We start from the raw sequence: 15,371 nt of genomic DNA on the forward strand, positions 1-15,371 counted from the left end.
TTCCTCTGGTGGTGTCAGAATTTTGGTTTGTTTGCTTAATAGATTTGAAAACAGCCATGTAGAAGGGGTCATTGCAAACATGGAATTGTGGTGTTTCCCAGGACACGTGGAGTTAGATTCCTGCCCCGATGGTGCCTGCTGTGCTGCCAGCTGGTCTGGAACATCCTCTCTGACAGACAGCAGCTCCCTTGTCCTGGGTGAGGGTGGTTCAGTCAATCACATGCTGGTGGGGGAGAGTCTAAGGCCATGGAGCAGCTTTTTGGCCACCCTCCAGCCATGGAATGGAAGTTCGTGTGCAGGTGGTAAGGGTGCATTTTGCTGGAGAATTAGTGGGACAGTGGGTCAGAGCAAGGCTTTGACAAGGGAGGTGACACTTCTGAAACTGACCCTGGAGGTGACCCCAGCTCAGGGCTCTGGCAAGTCACGGAACTCCCCACTCGGCTTGGGCCTGCTGAACCAGCTCCTGTTCTGGGCTGCCTGCGATCTGGACTCCTGCAGTCCTGGGCTGCCTGGGATCTGGACTCCTGCAGCAGAGTCCTGTGCCCACTCATCATCCAGTTGCCCCTTGATCTCTGCTTAGGTTTTGTTCATTTTCCCATTCCTGTTTTCAAACTCTTAGGAAGAATGACTTTTTACCTACAAATAGTTGGGAATAAAGGCCTTTCAAGTGGGTTTGCCGTGTGAATTCTTAGTGTCTAGAGTACCACTAGATACTGACTCATCCTTTATTTTCACGGCCTGATGAAAGGAAGCTACTTTTTGCAACCCTTCTTCAAACCCCAGAGACTGCATCTTTACTAGCGATGGTCCTTCCTTTCCCCTGCCTTTTGGGGCCATCTGTTTACCCCTGTTCGTAACAGGGCCACAGTCTACCCCCAAGGCCCAAGGCCCAAGGCCTGGCCCGTCCCTGCCTTCCACCAGCTGCCATGAGTTGCTAAGCAACAGCCTCTGCATGCTGCCCCCTCTCCCTCCTCCCTCAGGACTTCTCTCTCCCACGGAATTGCTGACCCCATAGGTAAATGCAGGCAGCTTTGCTCAGCTGGGCAGTTGCTCAGCGAAATGAGCATTTTCCTCTGTTAGGACCCCTCATCCAGTCCTCTGCTGACCCCTGTTTGCTCAGTGGCAGGCTGGCAGCACAGCCAGGCCCAGGAAGACAGGTGCGTTTCAGGGTGTGGGGGGGAGGTCTACCTGGCACCTGCTGGGGCAGTCGGGCCACAGGGGACTGGTGCTGTGGGGACCCCATTCACGACCCCGTTCACATTTCCAGAAAGGACACGTTGGCCTCCATGCATGTGTCCTGATGTCGAGAGGCCCCTGCTCCCTTCAGCCTAGGAAGACATCTCAATGAAGACCACAGCCCCGTCCTCCACTGAGCTGTTTCCTTATCTTCATTTCTTTCTGTGGTCCTGTCATAGCGCAGGCATCTGATAAAATGTTTGTTGGAAAATGAATCTATGGACGTGGGAAAGTAAAGGTGGTGAAAACATGTCCTTCCTTTCCCCTTCTATTTTCACTTTTTAATTGGCAATGCGCATGCATATTGAAAAGTTATGTGGCTCGAGGCGACAGATAGCTGCTCAGTGAAACCCTAGGTCAGGACATGGACACCGCAGCCCGGCAGTGCCGGGACTCCCTTGTGTAGTCAGTACTTTTTATTTTTTTGAGAGAAGATCTCACTCTGTTGTCCAGGCTGGAGTGCAATGGCATAGTCACGGCTCACTGTGGCTTCCACCTTCCAGGCCCAAGTGATCTTCCCACTTCTGCCTCCCATGTAGCTGGGACCACAGGTGCATGCCACCACACCAGGCTTTTTTTTCTTTTTTTTGTATAGATAAGATTTTGCCATGTTGCCCAGGCTAATCTCGAACTTCTGGACTCAAAACAGTCCTCCTGCCTTGGCCTCCCAAAGTGCTGGGATTATAGGCATGAGCTACCATGTCCAGCTGGTAGTCAGTACTTTTAATCTGTCTGGTGAGGTGACACTGGAAGTGAGAGAGGGTTGTTGGTGGGGAGGCCGCCTCCTGCCCCAGCCCTATCCCTGTTCATGTCCTGGCCCGCGTGCGTGATGAAGAAAAGCCCAGTGTACTTACTTTGCGGGGAGCTGCGTGCCTGGCGGCCATGGGGTTGGCTGGAGAGCTCCTTCCTCTGTTCTGGGCTGTGATGTTAGTGGTATTATTACTCTGGGTAACAATGTTCTTTTCTGTTCTCTGCGTTATGTATAGAATGATCTCCCTCGGGGTGGAGGAAGGAGGAATTCTGGGGAATATTGTCCCTGTGAGTATATTTGAGCATTATTTGTTCACTGTACAACTTCTGCTGTTCAACTCACCCACAGTGCTGAGAGCCATGGGCTTGAGGGCGTGCCTGTCTCTCTTGCGTGTGGAATGTGTGTGGGTTGCATCCTCTTGCAGGGCCCCCTCCAGGCGAGTGCAGAGGCAGTGTGAAGACATTGGCAGTGACCAGGTGGGATGCGTGGCCTCCCGGGGTTGGGATCAGAGTGCAGGCCCTGCCTTGCCTCCTGAGTCCTGTGCTGTAGTTGAGTGCAGGGCTTTTGAGTTTCTTGAAGCTAAATTGACAGAAAAGTAGACATTTGAGATTTTGTTGACTGTGGTTTTCAGCAAGTGGAGACTGATTGGAGAGTGATTAGAGCCTCAGGGAAAAGGAATCTTCAGAGAGGTAGAGAAACCTGCCGTGGTGGGAAGTCTAAGTTTTTCTTTGTCTCTAGCAATCCATGTGGACCATTTCTGGATCACAGTTGGTTCTGGTGTCCTGGGAAACCAGTGACTTAGTCCCTTCCTGCTCTTCTCAGATCTGGCTCTGGGCCAGAGGTGTGTGCTGGCAACCCCATCTCAGGGCCCCGCTGGCCACGAGCTTCTTGGAGCAGCCATGGAAGAGCTGAGTCTCTGTGCTTTTTTTTTTTTTTTTTTTTTGAGATGGAGTCTCACTCTTTTTGCCCAGGTTGGAGTGCAGTGGCGCGATCTCTGCTCATTGTAACCTCCGCCTCCTGGGTTCAAGCAATTCTTCTGCCTCAGCCTCCCGAGTAGCTAGGATTACAGGCGCGTGCCACCATGTCTGGCTAATTTTTGTATTTTTAGTAGAGACGGGGCTTCACCATGTTGGCCAGGCTCTGTGCTCTTCTTCGTAACGCCAGGTTATTTCCCTGAAACCAGGGTCCTGTGGTGGCTCAGCCAGACGCTGATTCCCCCTCCCAGTGAGGGAGCCCAGGCCTCTGCCGCAGGGGTGAGAACGGAGGGGCTCCGTGTTGGGAGAGGCACCTGATCATGCTGCTTGCCGTGGAGGTCTCAGCTTTCCATTCTGTGCTGACTGTGTTACTACTTCAGGCTCCATCAGGGACCTACAGGTGTGTCTTATAATGACTGTTAAACTAAAATTTAATTTACTTTAAGTTTTATGGGCAATGTACAATACACGTTTCCTAGCATGTCTAATGGGTGTGGTTACCACGAATTTGCCAGCACACCCGTATACACTGTGGGTTTCTTTCATTTTTCTTTTTTCTTTTTTTTTTTTTTGAGACGGAGTCTCGCTGTGTCGCCCAGGCTGGAGTGCAGTGGCGCGATCTCGGCTCACTGCAAGCTCCGCCTCCCGGGTTCATGCCATTCTCCTGCCTCAGCCTCCCGAGTAGCTGGGACTACAGGCCCCCGCCACCATGCCCAGCTAATTTTTTGTATTTTTAGTAGAGATGGGGTTTCACCGTGTTAGCCAGGATGGTCTCGATCTCCTGACCTTGTGATCCGCCCGCCTCAGCCTCCCAAAGTGCTGGGATTACAGGCGTGAGCCACCGCGCCTGGCCTATCGTCACTTTTTAACTTGCTGCGGCTGCCTTCCCAGGTCTGCACACACCGGCTGGTCTCCTCCCATCCCATTGCTCCCCTGCCCCACGCAGGATCTGCCGGGTTCTGCTGAGGTAGCTTCCATTTGCAGGAGCACCAGGATTGTGTCTAATGTTTTGCTGTTGTCGCAGTGCTGCCCCAGACAGCCTTGTGCTCGTCTGTCTGCTCACCGCAGCTGCTCCTACCTGTGTCCTGTGCACACGCATGCTGCTCCCGGTTCAGTTGCTGGCCCAGGTGCTTGTCAGCCAAGTCCTGTTATGTGGCGGAAGTCAGGCTTCCCAGACTCCACCGTGGTTTTTGGAAGACTCCTGGGGCCTGGAGTACAGCGGGTGCTCCCTGGTGGCTGCGCTGTCCTCTGGGCAGGACTATGAGTATAGTTTGGGAAGCACCTTAACCCATAACCACATCGAACATTAAAACAAAGAGATTCGAAACTGAGTTATTTCGTGGCCTTGGTGTGTCTCTTCCTGCTCTGCTTCACCGGTTGGATCTGAGTTTTGGGCCCTGGGGGTCTGGGCTTCCCACCAGGTATCTTTTTAAATGGCCACCTTTAATGGCCTTTTTAAATGGCCTTGTAGGTAGGTTTACTCTCTTGGAAGAAAAAATTGCATAAGTCATGATATAAAGAGTTACTTGAAAAAACTTTCCACACTGTATGCAAATTTGAGACGATGGGGAAATAAAATGCACGCGAGAAGTTCAGATGTGCTTGGAAGGTTTAACTTTTCATCCAGCTTTTCCTCCCCAAGAGGACGCACACAGGCACGGAGGGCTGGCCCCCGAGTGCCCGCTGTCTCTGCTAAAGATAATGGAGCCATTTCCGGCAATTTGTCCTCATTATCAAAATCAGCCTGCGGAGTTTTCCGAGTTCCCATTTACGGAGGAATGGAGTGGAGCTGCACTTGCCACTCTGCTGTGTCATCTTTCAGGCTTTTTCTGGGAGGAGGTGGGCAGGGGGTTGCTGTACGGAGCTCTGAAATGGACTGTAAGAGGCACTCAGGGAATCTGGGGAGAGGCATCGGCTTTGAGGACAGCTGGGCCCCTGCGGAATCCTCATCTGCATTTTGCTTTTAGTGAGATGATATTTTCCTGGGGAAGCAGAGCTTGCTAGATCATTTGCTAACTCCCTCCGAGCACGTGAGCTCATTTATAGAAGGGCAGGTTCCTCTGACCAGAGTCTTTGCGCTCCTTGGAGCCATGTTACTGTGGCTGGTTACAGAGGAGCTGCGCGGGCCAAATGGGCGCTGCGCAGGAGGTAGTTGGACTGGGAGCTGTGCCCGCCAGGCTGGGCAGTTGGATCCTCTGAGGGTTGGGGGCTCCCTCTGGCCTTGCCCCAATGCCTTCCACCCATCCACAGGCCCTTAGCAGGGTTTCCACCAGATCCTGCAGCTGGGGAAGCACCTCCTTGGATGGGTTCTGGAAGCTGCTGGGAGAGGCACGGCGGGGATTGGCTCCGATGGTCGTGCAGCTCTGGTGTTAGGGCGGCACTTTTTGGATTTGGTTTCTCCTTGGTTGACAGCATTTTCCTTGTTGTTTTTGTTTTTTTGGGATTCAGAGCGGAACACGAAGTGGCTGAGCAGTCTCTATCCAGAGTGCCCAGCGTTTGACGTCACAGGCCTCTGTGCTGTGTGCTTGGTCCGTAGGTCCCGTAAGTGCCGGCCTGTGCTCTGTGCCATAGGAATTCAGGATACCAGGACATATAGGAGATTCGTTTGCCCAACCTTCATGGCAGCAGAGGCCACAGGAGAGGGAGGGGAGGCGAGCTGCTGGGCCCAAGATGTGGGCCACATGGGGGTGACGGGAGGTGGGACAGGGCCATGGGGGAAGCCTGATTTCTCCGGAGGTCTGGGTTATCCTGGAAGTCCGATGGGGAGTGGTGGTGTCTGCTGCAGTGGAGAGTCCTGTCACCGTGAAGGAGGCTGTCATGAGCCAGGTGGGGACAGGACATGGGCTGGAGACTGGGCTGTGGGCCTCAGGGAAGCCAGGCAGATGACTCAGTGTGCAGGGCTCCCACCCTGGCCTCTGAGTGGGCAGAGGTGGCCCCGTCAGGATGGGCTTGGGGTCTGGCTTGGTGGTTTCATGGTGGGCAAAGGCAAATGGCAGTGTATGTGAAGTGACCGTAAGAGACGAGTGGCTATGGACGCTCCAGCACCGCTGTGGCAGGAGCCTGGTGGGTTTCAGAGACTCCAGCGATGCTGGGGCTTCCTCCTGCTGAGGTGCAGGGGCTGAGAGCCCTGGGGCTGCTGGGCCATGAGGTGTCCATGTGGCCTGGGGAGGGGTTGCAGAAGCAGCACAAATGCCAGCTGGGCTGAGGCGGGGCTGGGCAGGTACAGGTGGCCCTGGGAGGAGGCTGCTGGCTCTTTAGGCAGCCCCTGGATGCTTGGGAGGCAGCTGTGGCCTTATAAAGGGCCAAGGCTGTTCTCAGTCCCTGGCTCCAGGGGGACCCCATGAAGGGCTGGCCTTGCCTCCCCCAGGTGGGCCTCCCAGTGTTACCGGGCCTGCATGGAGAATCCTCAGCAGGACCTGGCGGACAGCTTGTGCTTAGTGGGTGTTCGTGAGGCCGCGAGCCAGGTTGGCAGTGTCTGCTCAGGAGCTTCTCGGTTAACAAAACAGCCGGAGTCAGGGAGCTGCAAGACTGGGGCAACCTCAGACCCCAGCTCTTCCGGGCAGGGAAGATGCAAAGATGACTAGTGAGGAGAAGCCTGTTAGGGAGCTCCAAGCACCCCAAGCTGTGAGACCTGCTGGCCCAGGAAGAACAGTGAGGACGAGGCCAGCTGTACCCCCTCTCCTGGCTGCTGGTGCATGCCAAGGCTCTAGATAGACAGCGACACTTTTGGGTGGCACCCTTGCTGCTGTTGCCCCTGAGCAGTAACCAGCGGCTGCCCCTGTTACAGACAAGGTGGTGAGGCCTGTGGAGACCTGACTGCGTGGGGGTTCAGGGGCCCACTGCCCCCAACACAGGCTGACACATTCCCTCTCCTACCCCACTGTGCTTCCTCCCAGGCCCGCCAGCGCCAGTACCTCGAGGTCTCGCTGCCCCACAGAACTCACCTGTGGGACCAGGGGTAAGTCCAGGCCCCCCATGGCCTCCTTCAGAATTCCAGAGTCAATTACTTGCAAGAAAACCCTCTGTCCCCCCTTAAGCACAGTGGCTCCCTGCGTGCTTCTGTGTGGCTGGGGAGGGCCTGCTGGCGGCGGCGGGGCTGTCCCCTCCTGCCCTGTCTGTGCAGCCTGTCCCTGATGTTCTGACTCCCAGTGCGGGCTTTTAGTGGGGCTGCTGCTTGCAACCCCTGTGCTGCTGTATGGGGCGTCTCCACATCTCCCTGGCAGCTGCATCTCATGGTGGCAACTCTCAGGACTGGACGGCCTTTGCTTTTTCTGAGAGACATCGAGGTGTGGTCCTCACCCTCTTTGCTCTCCCAGACTAACTCCACCAGTAGCGGTGCCTGGCAGCTATTGGTGTCCCCTGGCCCTGTTGGCCAAGCAGCTGATGCTGGTGGAGACAGTGGCACTGCTGAGAACCACAAGCTGCTGGCAGTTGCACGTCCGACCGCACAGATCCCCGTGGCGCTGGAATTTCCTGGGTGGGAGGAGAGGCTCCTTCCCGCTGGGCCGTTGCCCGCCAGCAGTCTGAGCTGAGCTCCTGCTTGGCTGCCGTTCTGGAGTCCCGAGACACCCGTGGCGCTCACCTGTGGCTCCAGGCTGGCCTTAGCTGTGTGATTTGCAGTGAGGTCAGATGTGGCTTGTTCCTGCTGATGACTTTGTCTGCCAGCATCATCCTGGAAATTGACTTTCTAAAAAAGTTGACTAATTCAGTATCCATGGCTGTCTCCAAGGAAGCAGCTTTAGTGTGTCATCTGCAGTGGGAAACTGGATCAGGAGTGAAGAATACTGGATTCACCTAAAGGCACAAGTCTGTGGACGGCCTCCCAGGCTTCCCTGATGGCCCAACCTGGCATTTTCCCTGGAGCAGTTTCCACGTGACCCCAAGTGGTCACGATACCTTATAGGGTCTGAGGGAAGCTGGGTAGGCCCCAAAGATCTCCTCTGCTCCCTGAAGATGCTGCCAGGGTCCCCTGGGGATGCTTCATGCACCCCGCCCCCCATTCATTCCTCAGTGCCTCTTCATACATTGGGGCCTCTCTGCCAGCACCTGGTGTGGGCCAGCCATCATTGCTGACAGTGAATGTCTCAGGTGCTGGCTGTGTGTACTGGAGTTAGAGTCCGGGTTTGAGATCTGTGTCTTCAGTAGTGCGTGGGCCCCCAGCCCTCCGCATCAGTGTTTTAAGCCGCACTCATTTCCAAATATCTGCAGTATTTATAGAAGGCTCACCGTGTGCCAGGTACTATGCCAAACCCTAGCCAGGATTGTCATTTAATTCTCCTAACAGTCCTGCAGTTTAGGTACTATTATTACCCCCATTTTACAGGTGAGGAGACTGAGGCAAAAAGAGGTTAGCTGACTTGCCTGAGGCTACACAGTAATGCCACATTGGTGCGGGCACTCCATCACAGTAATGCCATGTTGGCATGGGCACTCTATCCACAGCTGTCTCCAGAGCCCGCGCTGGCCATCAAGATGGTCATTGCCTTAACAGGGAGGTTTGTTCGATAGGAACGCAGGCGGCTAGAACTGGCAGGGCCTTGGAGGTGCTCAGTCCAGTGCTGGCAAGGGACAGAGAGGCAGAGGCCAGGCCGCCCCTGTAGCTTGAGATGCTTTCTCCTTTCTTGCTTGTTTTCCTTGTTAATAATATTCTTATTCAGATATTATGATCTGGGGGAGATCATGGAATCACCTCTCTGTCATTAAATAAAGGAACTTGAGAAGCGGTCCCAGGTTCCAGAGCTGCCCTGGCCAGGAGGCTGCAGGCATCACTCCCTTCCGTGGCTGGATCCAGGGCTACCCCGTTCCCCGATGTGGCCAGTGCATGTTGGGAGCTTTGTGGACGGACTGGCAAGCTTCTGAGCCCCTCACCTGTGCTCTCTTTCCTTCCAGTTGTCAATTTCCCAGCTGGCGGCCTCCCCGCGGTCCCCGACTCAGCACTGCTTGGCCAGGCCTACTTCACAGCTACCCCATGGCTCTCAGGCCTCCCCGGCCCAGGCAGTAAGTGCCGCCCACCTGCCGCCTTGCCTTCCACCAAGGAATGGCTCCACAGCTCCTCACTTTGGGTTTTTGCACTGTGCCTGTCCTTAGTTAGGTGGCAGAGACCTTGGCGGGTTACCTGGGATGTGGGTGGGAGTGGGACATTGCTTACTCTGAGGCCTCAGACAGTTGCCACCATTCTGTCTTGGAGACCAAAGAAGAATGTGGCCCATGAGTTCTTCATACCACAGCGCTTGACTCAGATTGTGCTCTACCCATGAAAACAAAGTTAAGCTACCCCTAGGTCTCTACGTGAAAGTAAAAGGAAGGTGTGGCTATATCTATAGACAGGCTGAGACAGGCACCCAGCACCCCAGGACCCTCCTTGCTATCAGCAGCTAAAGGAGGTGAGTGGAGCCCGCCATCCTGGCTTCAGGGTGTGCTCCTGGCTAAGACTGGCATTGCCACTGGCCTTGGGGAATTCCTATAGAGTTTGGTTTCCAAAGTCGGCTGGTTCACCTGCAAACTGCATCTCTGGTCTTAACTGGAATTATGTTGAGGAAAAATAGTTTCTTTTAATTCCTTGTTTGAAAACACTCCTAGCACCATGAGTCTCTGCTGCTTTATCTAAAGCATCTCTGGGGCTCATGTGTTTGTGAAGAGCTTGCCTAGCTTTTTATTATTGGCGCATGAGACATGGTGTGAGGGTGACCTGGTTTCCTCTGGGCTGAAACAGAAAGCTTGGGAATGAAGCTTGAGAGAGCACATTCCCAACTCCCAAGCCAGCTCCTCTCTGAGAGGCCTGCCTCGGCCTTGGAGGGGAGTGGAGGTGGAATACGAGTGAATGACAAGAAGGTTCAGGGGCTGTGGGGACAAGAGACTGTCCAAACACGCCAGCCAGGGGCTCGGTGCCACGGTTTATCTTGGAGTATTGAGGAAGCTTCATCTTTCTGTTCTATAAACATGTTTTGATATGAATTTACCATCTCAGGTGTCAGATATCTCCCACAGTCCTGACCTGCTCATAAAATTGGGATTCCCTCCTCACCGCTTCTCAACTCACACATTGGATTGCCGCGTGAAATATAGGATGCCCAGTTAAATTTGAACCTCAGGTACACAACAAATAATTTTTTAGTGTAAGTATATCCCAAATATCGTAGGGACCATACTTATACTAAAATCATTTGTTGTTTACCTGAAATTCAAGTGTAATTGAACCTTTTGTATTTGCTAGAGCTGGCAACCCTCCAGAGGCAATTAATCGATGAATCCCCTTAGATCTGAGCACCGTTGGTTGTTATGGGTTGGGGTCCTTGGTGGCCTCACTTGGAAGCCCTCGTTTTGTTCAGCAGGAGTTCCTGTTGGAGGGCGGTATCTCCCACCTGGAAGCCGACCTGAGCCAGACCTCCCTGGTCCTGGAAACATCCATTGCCGAACAGTTACAGGAGCTGCCGTTCACGCCTTTGCATGCCCCTATTGTTGTGGGAACCCAGACCAGGAGGTGAGGTGTGGGTCTGGGTGGGATGGAACCTGTCACGTGCTGTGCCGTCAGACTGTTGGACCTTGTGAACACCAGGGTTTCCACAGGGAGGTGCATCAATGGGTCCCCCGTTTCCCGGGAGGCTACCTGAGGAGTCTCTGTGTCTCAGCTCTGCAGGGCAGCCCTCGAGAGCCTCCATGGTGCTCCTGCAGTCCTCCGGCTTTCCCGAGATTCTGGATGCCAATAAACAGCCAGCCGAGGCCGTCAACCCTATAGACCCTGTGACGTTTAACCCTCAGAAGGAAGAATCAGATTGTCTGCAAAGCAACGAGATGGTGCTACAGTTTCTTGCCTTTAGCAGGTAAATCCTTGAATATTCTGTTACTCATCTGGCTTTCACATTTCCTGTGTTGAAGAGAAACTTCGCTGAGGTTCTGACCTGGCAGAACTGTCTGTGCTCAGGTCTTAGTAGATTCGGGAGTGCCATCTGTTTTTATCTTCTCTTGGCTAGGACCCACCCACAGCATGCTAAATGCTGTGAAAGCTGCTTTACCCCATCTTTTGTGGTCCTTCATTAAAATGTGGACGGTGGGTTGTCCAGGTCTTAGATCTTAGTGTAGCTCCAAAGGCAGCTTCTCTAGCCGGGAGTGTCCTTACACTCGAGAATGCTGCTGTCTGGCCGGCTTGCTGAGAGCACAGCAAAGCGGTTGCATTGGTGACCGCGGCAGCCTCTTTACTGTTCCCCAGCGACTAAGGTGCCTGGACCATCCCCTATGCAAACACACATTAGACCCCTCAGGTTCTGTGCCATGGATACTCAGTTAACCCAGAGCTGTTGTTGGATTCAGAGTGGCCCAGGACTGCCGAGGAACATCATGGCCAAAGACTGTGTATTTCACCTTCCAGTTCTACCGCTTCCCACCCGCAACGACGCCACGACTGCAGCTGGTCCAGCTGGATGAGGCCGGCCAGCCCAGCTCTGGCGCCCTGACCCACATCCTCGTGCCTGTGAGCAGAGATGGCACCTTTGATGCTGGTGAGTACTCATGTGCGTGGCAAAGGCAAGACATTCTGTACTGAGTTGTGTGTGTAAATTGTCAGTGTTATTAAGTAAGTGGTACTATGAAAAGTTTAAAACATACACAACATTAGAATCATACGGTGACCAGTGCAGCAAACACTTAGCCCCAGCAGCTCTCAGCTGCCTCCCAACCCAGCGTCCTCCCCCAAGCCAGGGTTATTTTGAAGCAAATCCCAGACATTATATAATTTCATGTATGAATATTTCCTTATGTATATCTAAAAAATTAGGAATTCTCATTTGAAAAACATAAACTTAAGGGGTATAGCCCATCTAAAATAATAACTCCTAATATCATCAAATATCTAGCCGATGTTAAAATTTTGCTAGTAACCTCATAACATTTTTTTAAGTTTGTCCAGAAATAAGGTCCATACTGGTCATGGAGCAGTGTGACTCTTCAGTCTCTGTCTGCAGTTGCTGCCACCGTACCTGTCTCTGTTGTTTCTTTTTTATGTATTTATTGAAGAAGCCACATTGTACTGTAGAGCGTCCACCCCACAGTCTGGATTCTGTTTTTGTATCCTGGTGGTAACATAAAGGTGTTGTTCTGTCCCCTCTTTAGCTGTAAATTGGGAGTTAGATCTAGATGCATGATTAGATGTTTTTTTTGTTTTTGGCAAGAATTCTTTGTAGCAGGTGACGTTTGCGCCACCTCCTGCACCTCCGCTGCGCCCTTGGCGTCTGCTTGCTTCTCTTTATGTTGCATCAGCAGCCATTGTGCCCACCGCTGTGTCATTTGTGCAGAGATGACGTTCTGCTTCTAGAACACCTCCCTTGTTTGTTAGCTGGGATGCTTCCAAAACCAGAAACTTCCTGGCATCAACTTTTTGCTTACCTTGAGGTGCAGTTTATATAGGAAAGGCTGGATAATACTTGATTCTTCCCTTTATTTGCCAATTTCTGAAGTAATTACATGATTCCCTGGCATCCTTCAAGGATGGGGACTAATGACTTTTTTTTTCTTCGGGTATCATTGTAAACGAATAGATTGAAGCTACATTGAATAGAAACACACCTGACATGTTGATATTTTTATTGATGGTCAGTTTCCCCATCTTGGTCAGTGACTCAGCTCATAAGGGACCCAGCTGGGGTCTGAAACACTGCCGCCTCTCGAGGTAGAAAGTGGCAGGTGGGAAAAGTGATGTTAAAATGCTGACCTCAAATGAAGTAGCCTAACAGTGGCACCTGACAGCAGAGACACAAAGCAAATGCAGCGCTAGGGATCGAGGAGGCTGCTAAACAATAACCAAGAAAGCAATTCACTAGGAAAAGAAACAGTTCCGAATCCGCGATCTTCTAACATACGTAGCCTCAAGATAGAGAGGAGAACTTGATGGACTTATAAGGAGAAATTGGCAAACCTCCACAATCATGGGAGTTCTAGACATACTTCTCAGTAGATTGATCAAACAGAAACAAGTTAATAAGGATATTATAAAATACAGTTTACAAAGGTGATCTGAGAAAACCTGTACATCCCATTTAGAGAATATGCATTATTTTAAAGCATACTTTGAAACTTAGAAAAACTGATCATCATTCATATATATTTTTTAGCTCACCAAGCAGGCATCACCCTATACTGAGAGAATCGGTATCAAATCTAATTTTATAACTTTCTCTGGCCATAATGCCACAAGATCAGAAGTCAGTCACTCCCTCCCCTACAACCACTCTGAACTGCTTTTATTTTTTTAATTTTAAAATGTGCTTCTAATTATTCCATGAGTCAATGAAGACCTCAAAATAGAAACGCCTAATTATTTAAAACTGAATGACAAAATAATATTGCATATCAAAACTTAGGAGATACAAGTAAAATTGTAATTACAGGGGAATTTACAGTTTTAAATGCCTATGTTGGTGAAGAAGAAAGGTACCCTTTAAGATATTGTTTTAATTGTTCAACTTAAGAAGTTTTGGGGAGAAAGACAGAACAAACCCAGTAAAAGTAGAAGGAAAAAAATTTGATAAGTGTAAATGCTTAGAAGACAAAACAATAGAACGGGTCAACCAAACAGTTGGGCACCAGGGTCACCAGGTACAACAGGGCATGCTTCTTGTTTCTTGTCCATGGGCACAGTCGGTCAAGAGAGGCAGATGGCGGAGATGAAAATATCACTTTCTTTATCATGCATTTATTCATGATAAAGAGGGTGTAGGACTTGGTTGGTCTGAGAGCCAGCTGTGCCCACTGGCACCAGCCCCTGATGTGGATGGCCTTTGATGCAGGTGGAGGTTGGCCAGACAGCAGCAGGCTTTGCACCTGGGGTGAGCCCTCGCCTCTCTGCATGCCTGGAAGCACATCTCGGACTGTTGCATTCTCTCCTGTGGGCAGATCTGAAAAGAAGAGAGTGGGGAGGAGGAGTGAGCAGCCTAGTTAGTTAGTTAGCTCAGTTAGGCTATTCCCATCCCCAGTCAGTTGAGCTGCTCTTGCCCTGAGAGGCACGGGGGCTGGGCAGAGAGAAGCCACAGGAGGTTCCTTTGCATGGAGGTGGGAAGCCAGGGAAGGCTGTGCTCCTACAGCATTTCCAGGGTTTGGTTTTCTCAACTCACTGGCCTTCATCATTACATTTATGGCCAACCAGGGGTGTGGCCTTTGTCTTTGGGGGAGGGGGCTGGTCACCACCAGGGCGGTTCCAACCTTCCTGAATCACTTCAACTAAGCCAACCACCTTTCCTTTTTCAGTCCTCCTGAGGCCTTTGGTAGACAGTCCAACTGATGTCCCCAGAAGGCTGTAAAATGGATCAGATTAATGCATTTGTCTCAAGGCTCCTCTGTACCCACTGCTGAAGACTCATTCCCCACTCTGTTTCCCATTCCAAATTCCATCCAGTCATTTTATCCAGCACAGCTCATCAGAGGCTCTGCAACGAAGTTAAATGATAGCGTTGAGACCATTCAATAAAAAAGGCCAACCACTTAGAGATGCTCCTGACTTGAATATAAACCCCTTTCCATGATGAATTTCCCAGAGAGGAATTAAAGTCCCCAAATTAAATTTCCTTGCAAGTTGAAGTCCAAAGAAATGAAACTCCAAAATCAAATTTTTCTTGTCATTATGAATTAAAATTCACAGTCCAAAATTCTTAAGTTGAAGTCCAAAAAACCCCACCCGACTGATTTCAATTTCTTACATATCTGAGTCTCTGCCTGGGCAGGTCTGGGCTTCCTTCAGCAGCCGCAGCTTGCGGGAGGGTTCTCCCTGGACGGGCACGGTTCCCTAGGGCCTTGGTAGTTGCATCAGTTCAGGACTGAGCCTCTCATAAGCCTCACTTAAAAGATATTTGTTGTTGTTGTTGAACTGTAACATGCGTACGGTAAAGACAGATTGCCAGTGCATGGTTCCATTATTTTTAAAAATTAATAATTTTATTTTTTTAGATCAGTTTTAGGTTTACAGAAAAATTGAGTAGCTGGTACAGAGAGTTCCCGTAGGGCCTCCCCCACCCCAACAGTTTCCCCTGTTACTAACATTTTGCGTTGGTGTGACATGTTCTTTTTTGTTTTTTTTTGGGTTTTATTTGAGACAGGATCTTACTCTGTCACCCAGGCTGGAGTGCAGTGGCACAATTACGGCTCATGGCAGCCTCGACCTCCTGGGCCCAAACAATCCTCCCACCTTAGCCCCCACATAGCTGGGACCGCAGGCATGCACCACCATGCCCAACTAATATTTTTTTTGTAGTTTTTGTAGAGATGGGGTTTTGCCTTGTTGCCCAGGCTGGTGTTGAACTCCTTGGCTCAAGTGATCCTCCTGCCTCAGCCTCCCAAAGTGCTGAGATGACAGGCGTGAGCCACCATGCCTGCTGGTGTGACACATTTGTTACAATTGATGAACCAGTATTAAAAAATTATGAACT

At 51.3% G+C, this 15,371-nt stretch overlaps 1 protein-coding gene across 10 annotated transcripts in view; it reads left to right on the forward strand.

Moving 5' to 3' along the window:
• The window catches only part of NPHP4 (nephrocystin 4), a 135,913-nt gene that overhangs the window by 83,037 nt on the left and 37,505 nt on the right, over positions 1 to 15,371 (forward strand). For 6 of the 10 annotated variants that reach the window (XR_008621169.2, XR_004670107.3, XM_034954042.3 and 3 more), the window contains 5 exons: positions 6,858 to 6,919; positions 8,851 to 8,958; positions 10,290 to 10,441; positions 10,590 to 10,781; positions 11,269 to 11,456. Coding sequence is in view for 8 of the 10 variants with exons in the window: in XM_034954042.3 (XP_034809933.3) it covers positions 6,858 to 6,919; positions 8,851 to 8,958; positions 10,290 to 10,441; positions 10,590 to 10,781; positions 11,269 to 11,456 (702 nt within the window). In the remaining 2 variants the exon portion in view is untranslated. The remainder of the gene's footprint in view (positions 1 to 6,857; positions 6,920 to 8,850; positions 8,959 to 10,289; positions 10,442 to 10,589; positions 10,782 to 11,268; positions 11,457 to 15,371) is intronic. The other 4 variants (XM_055098769.2, XM_034954029.3, XM_055098778.2 and 1 more) reach the window with 3 other exon arrangements.

This window comes from Pan paniscus, chromosome 1, assembly GCF_029289425.2.
Source record: "Pan paniscus chromosome 1, NHGRI_mPanPan1-v2.0_pri, whole genome shotgun sequence".
Taxonomy (NCBI): Eukaryota; Metazoa; Chordata; class Mammalia; order Primates; family Hominidae; genus Pan; species Pan paniscus.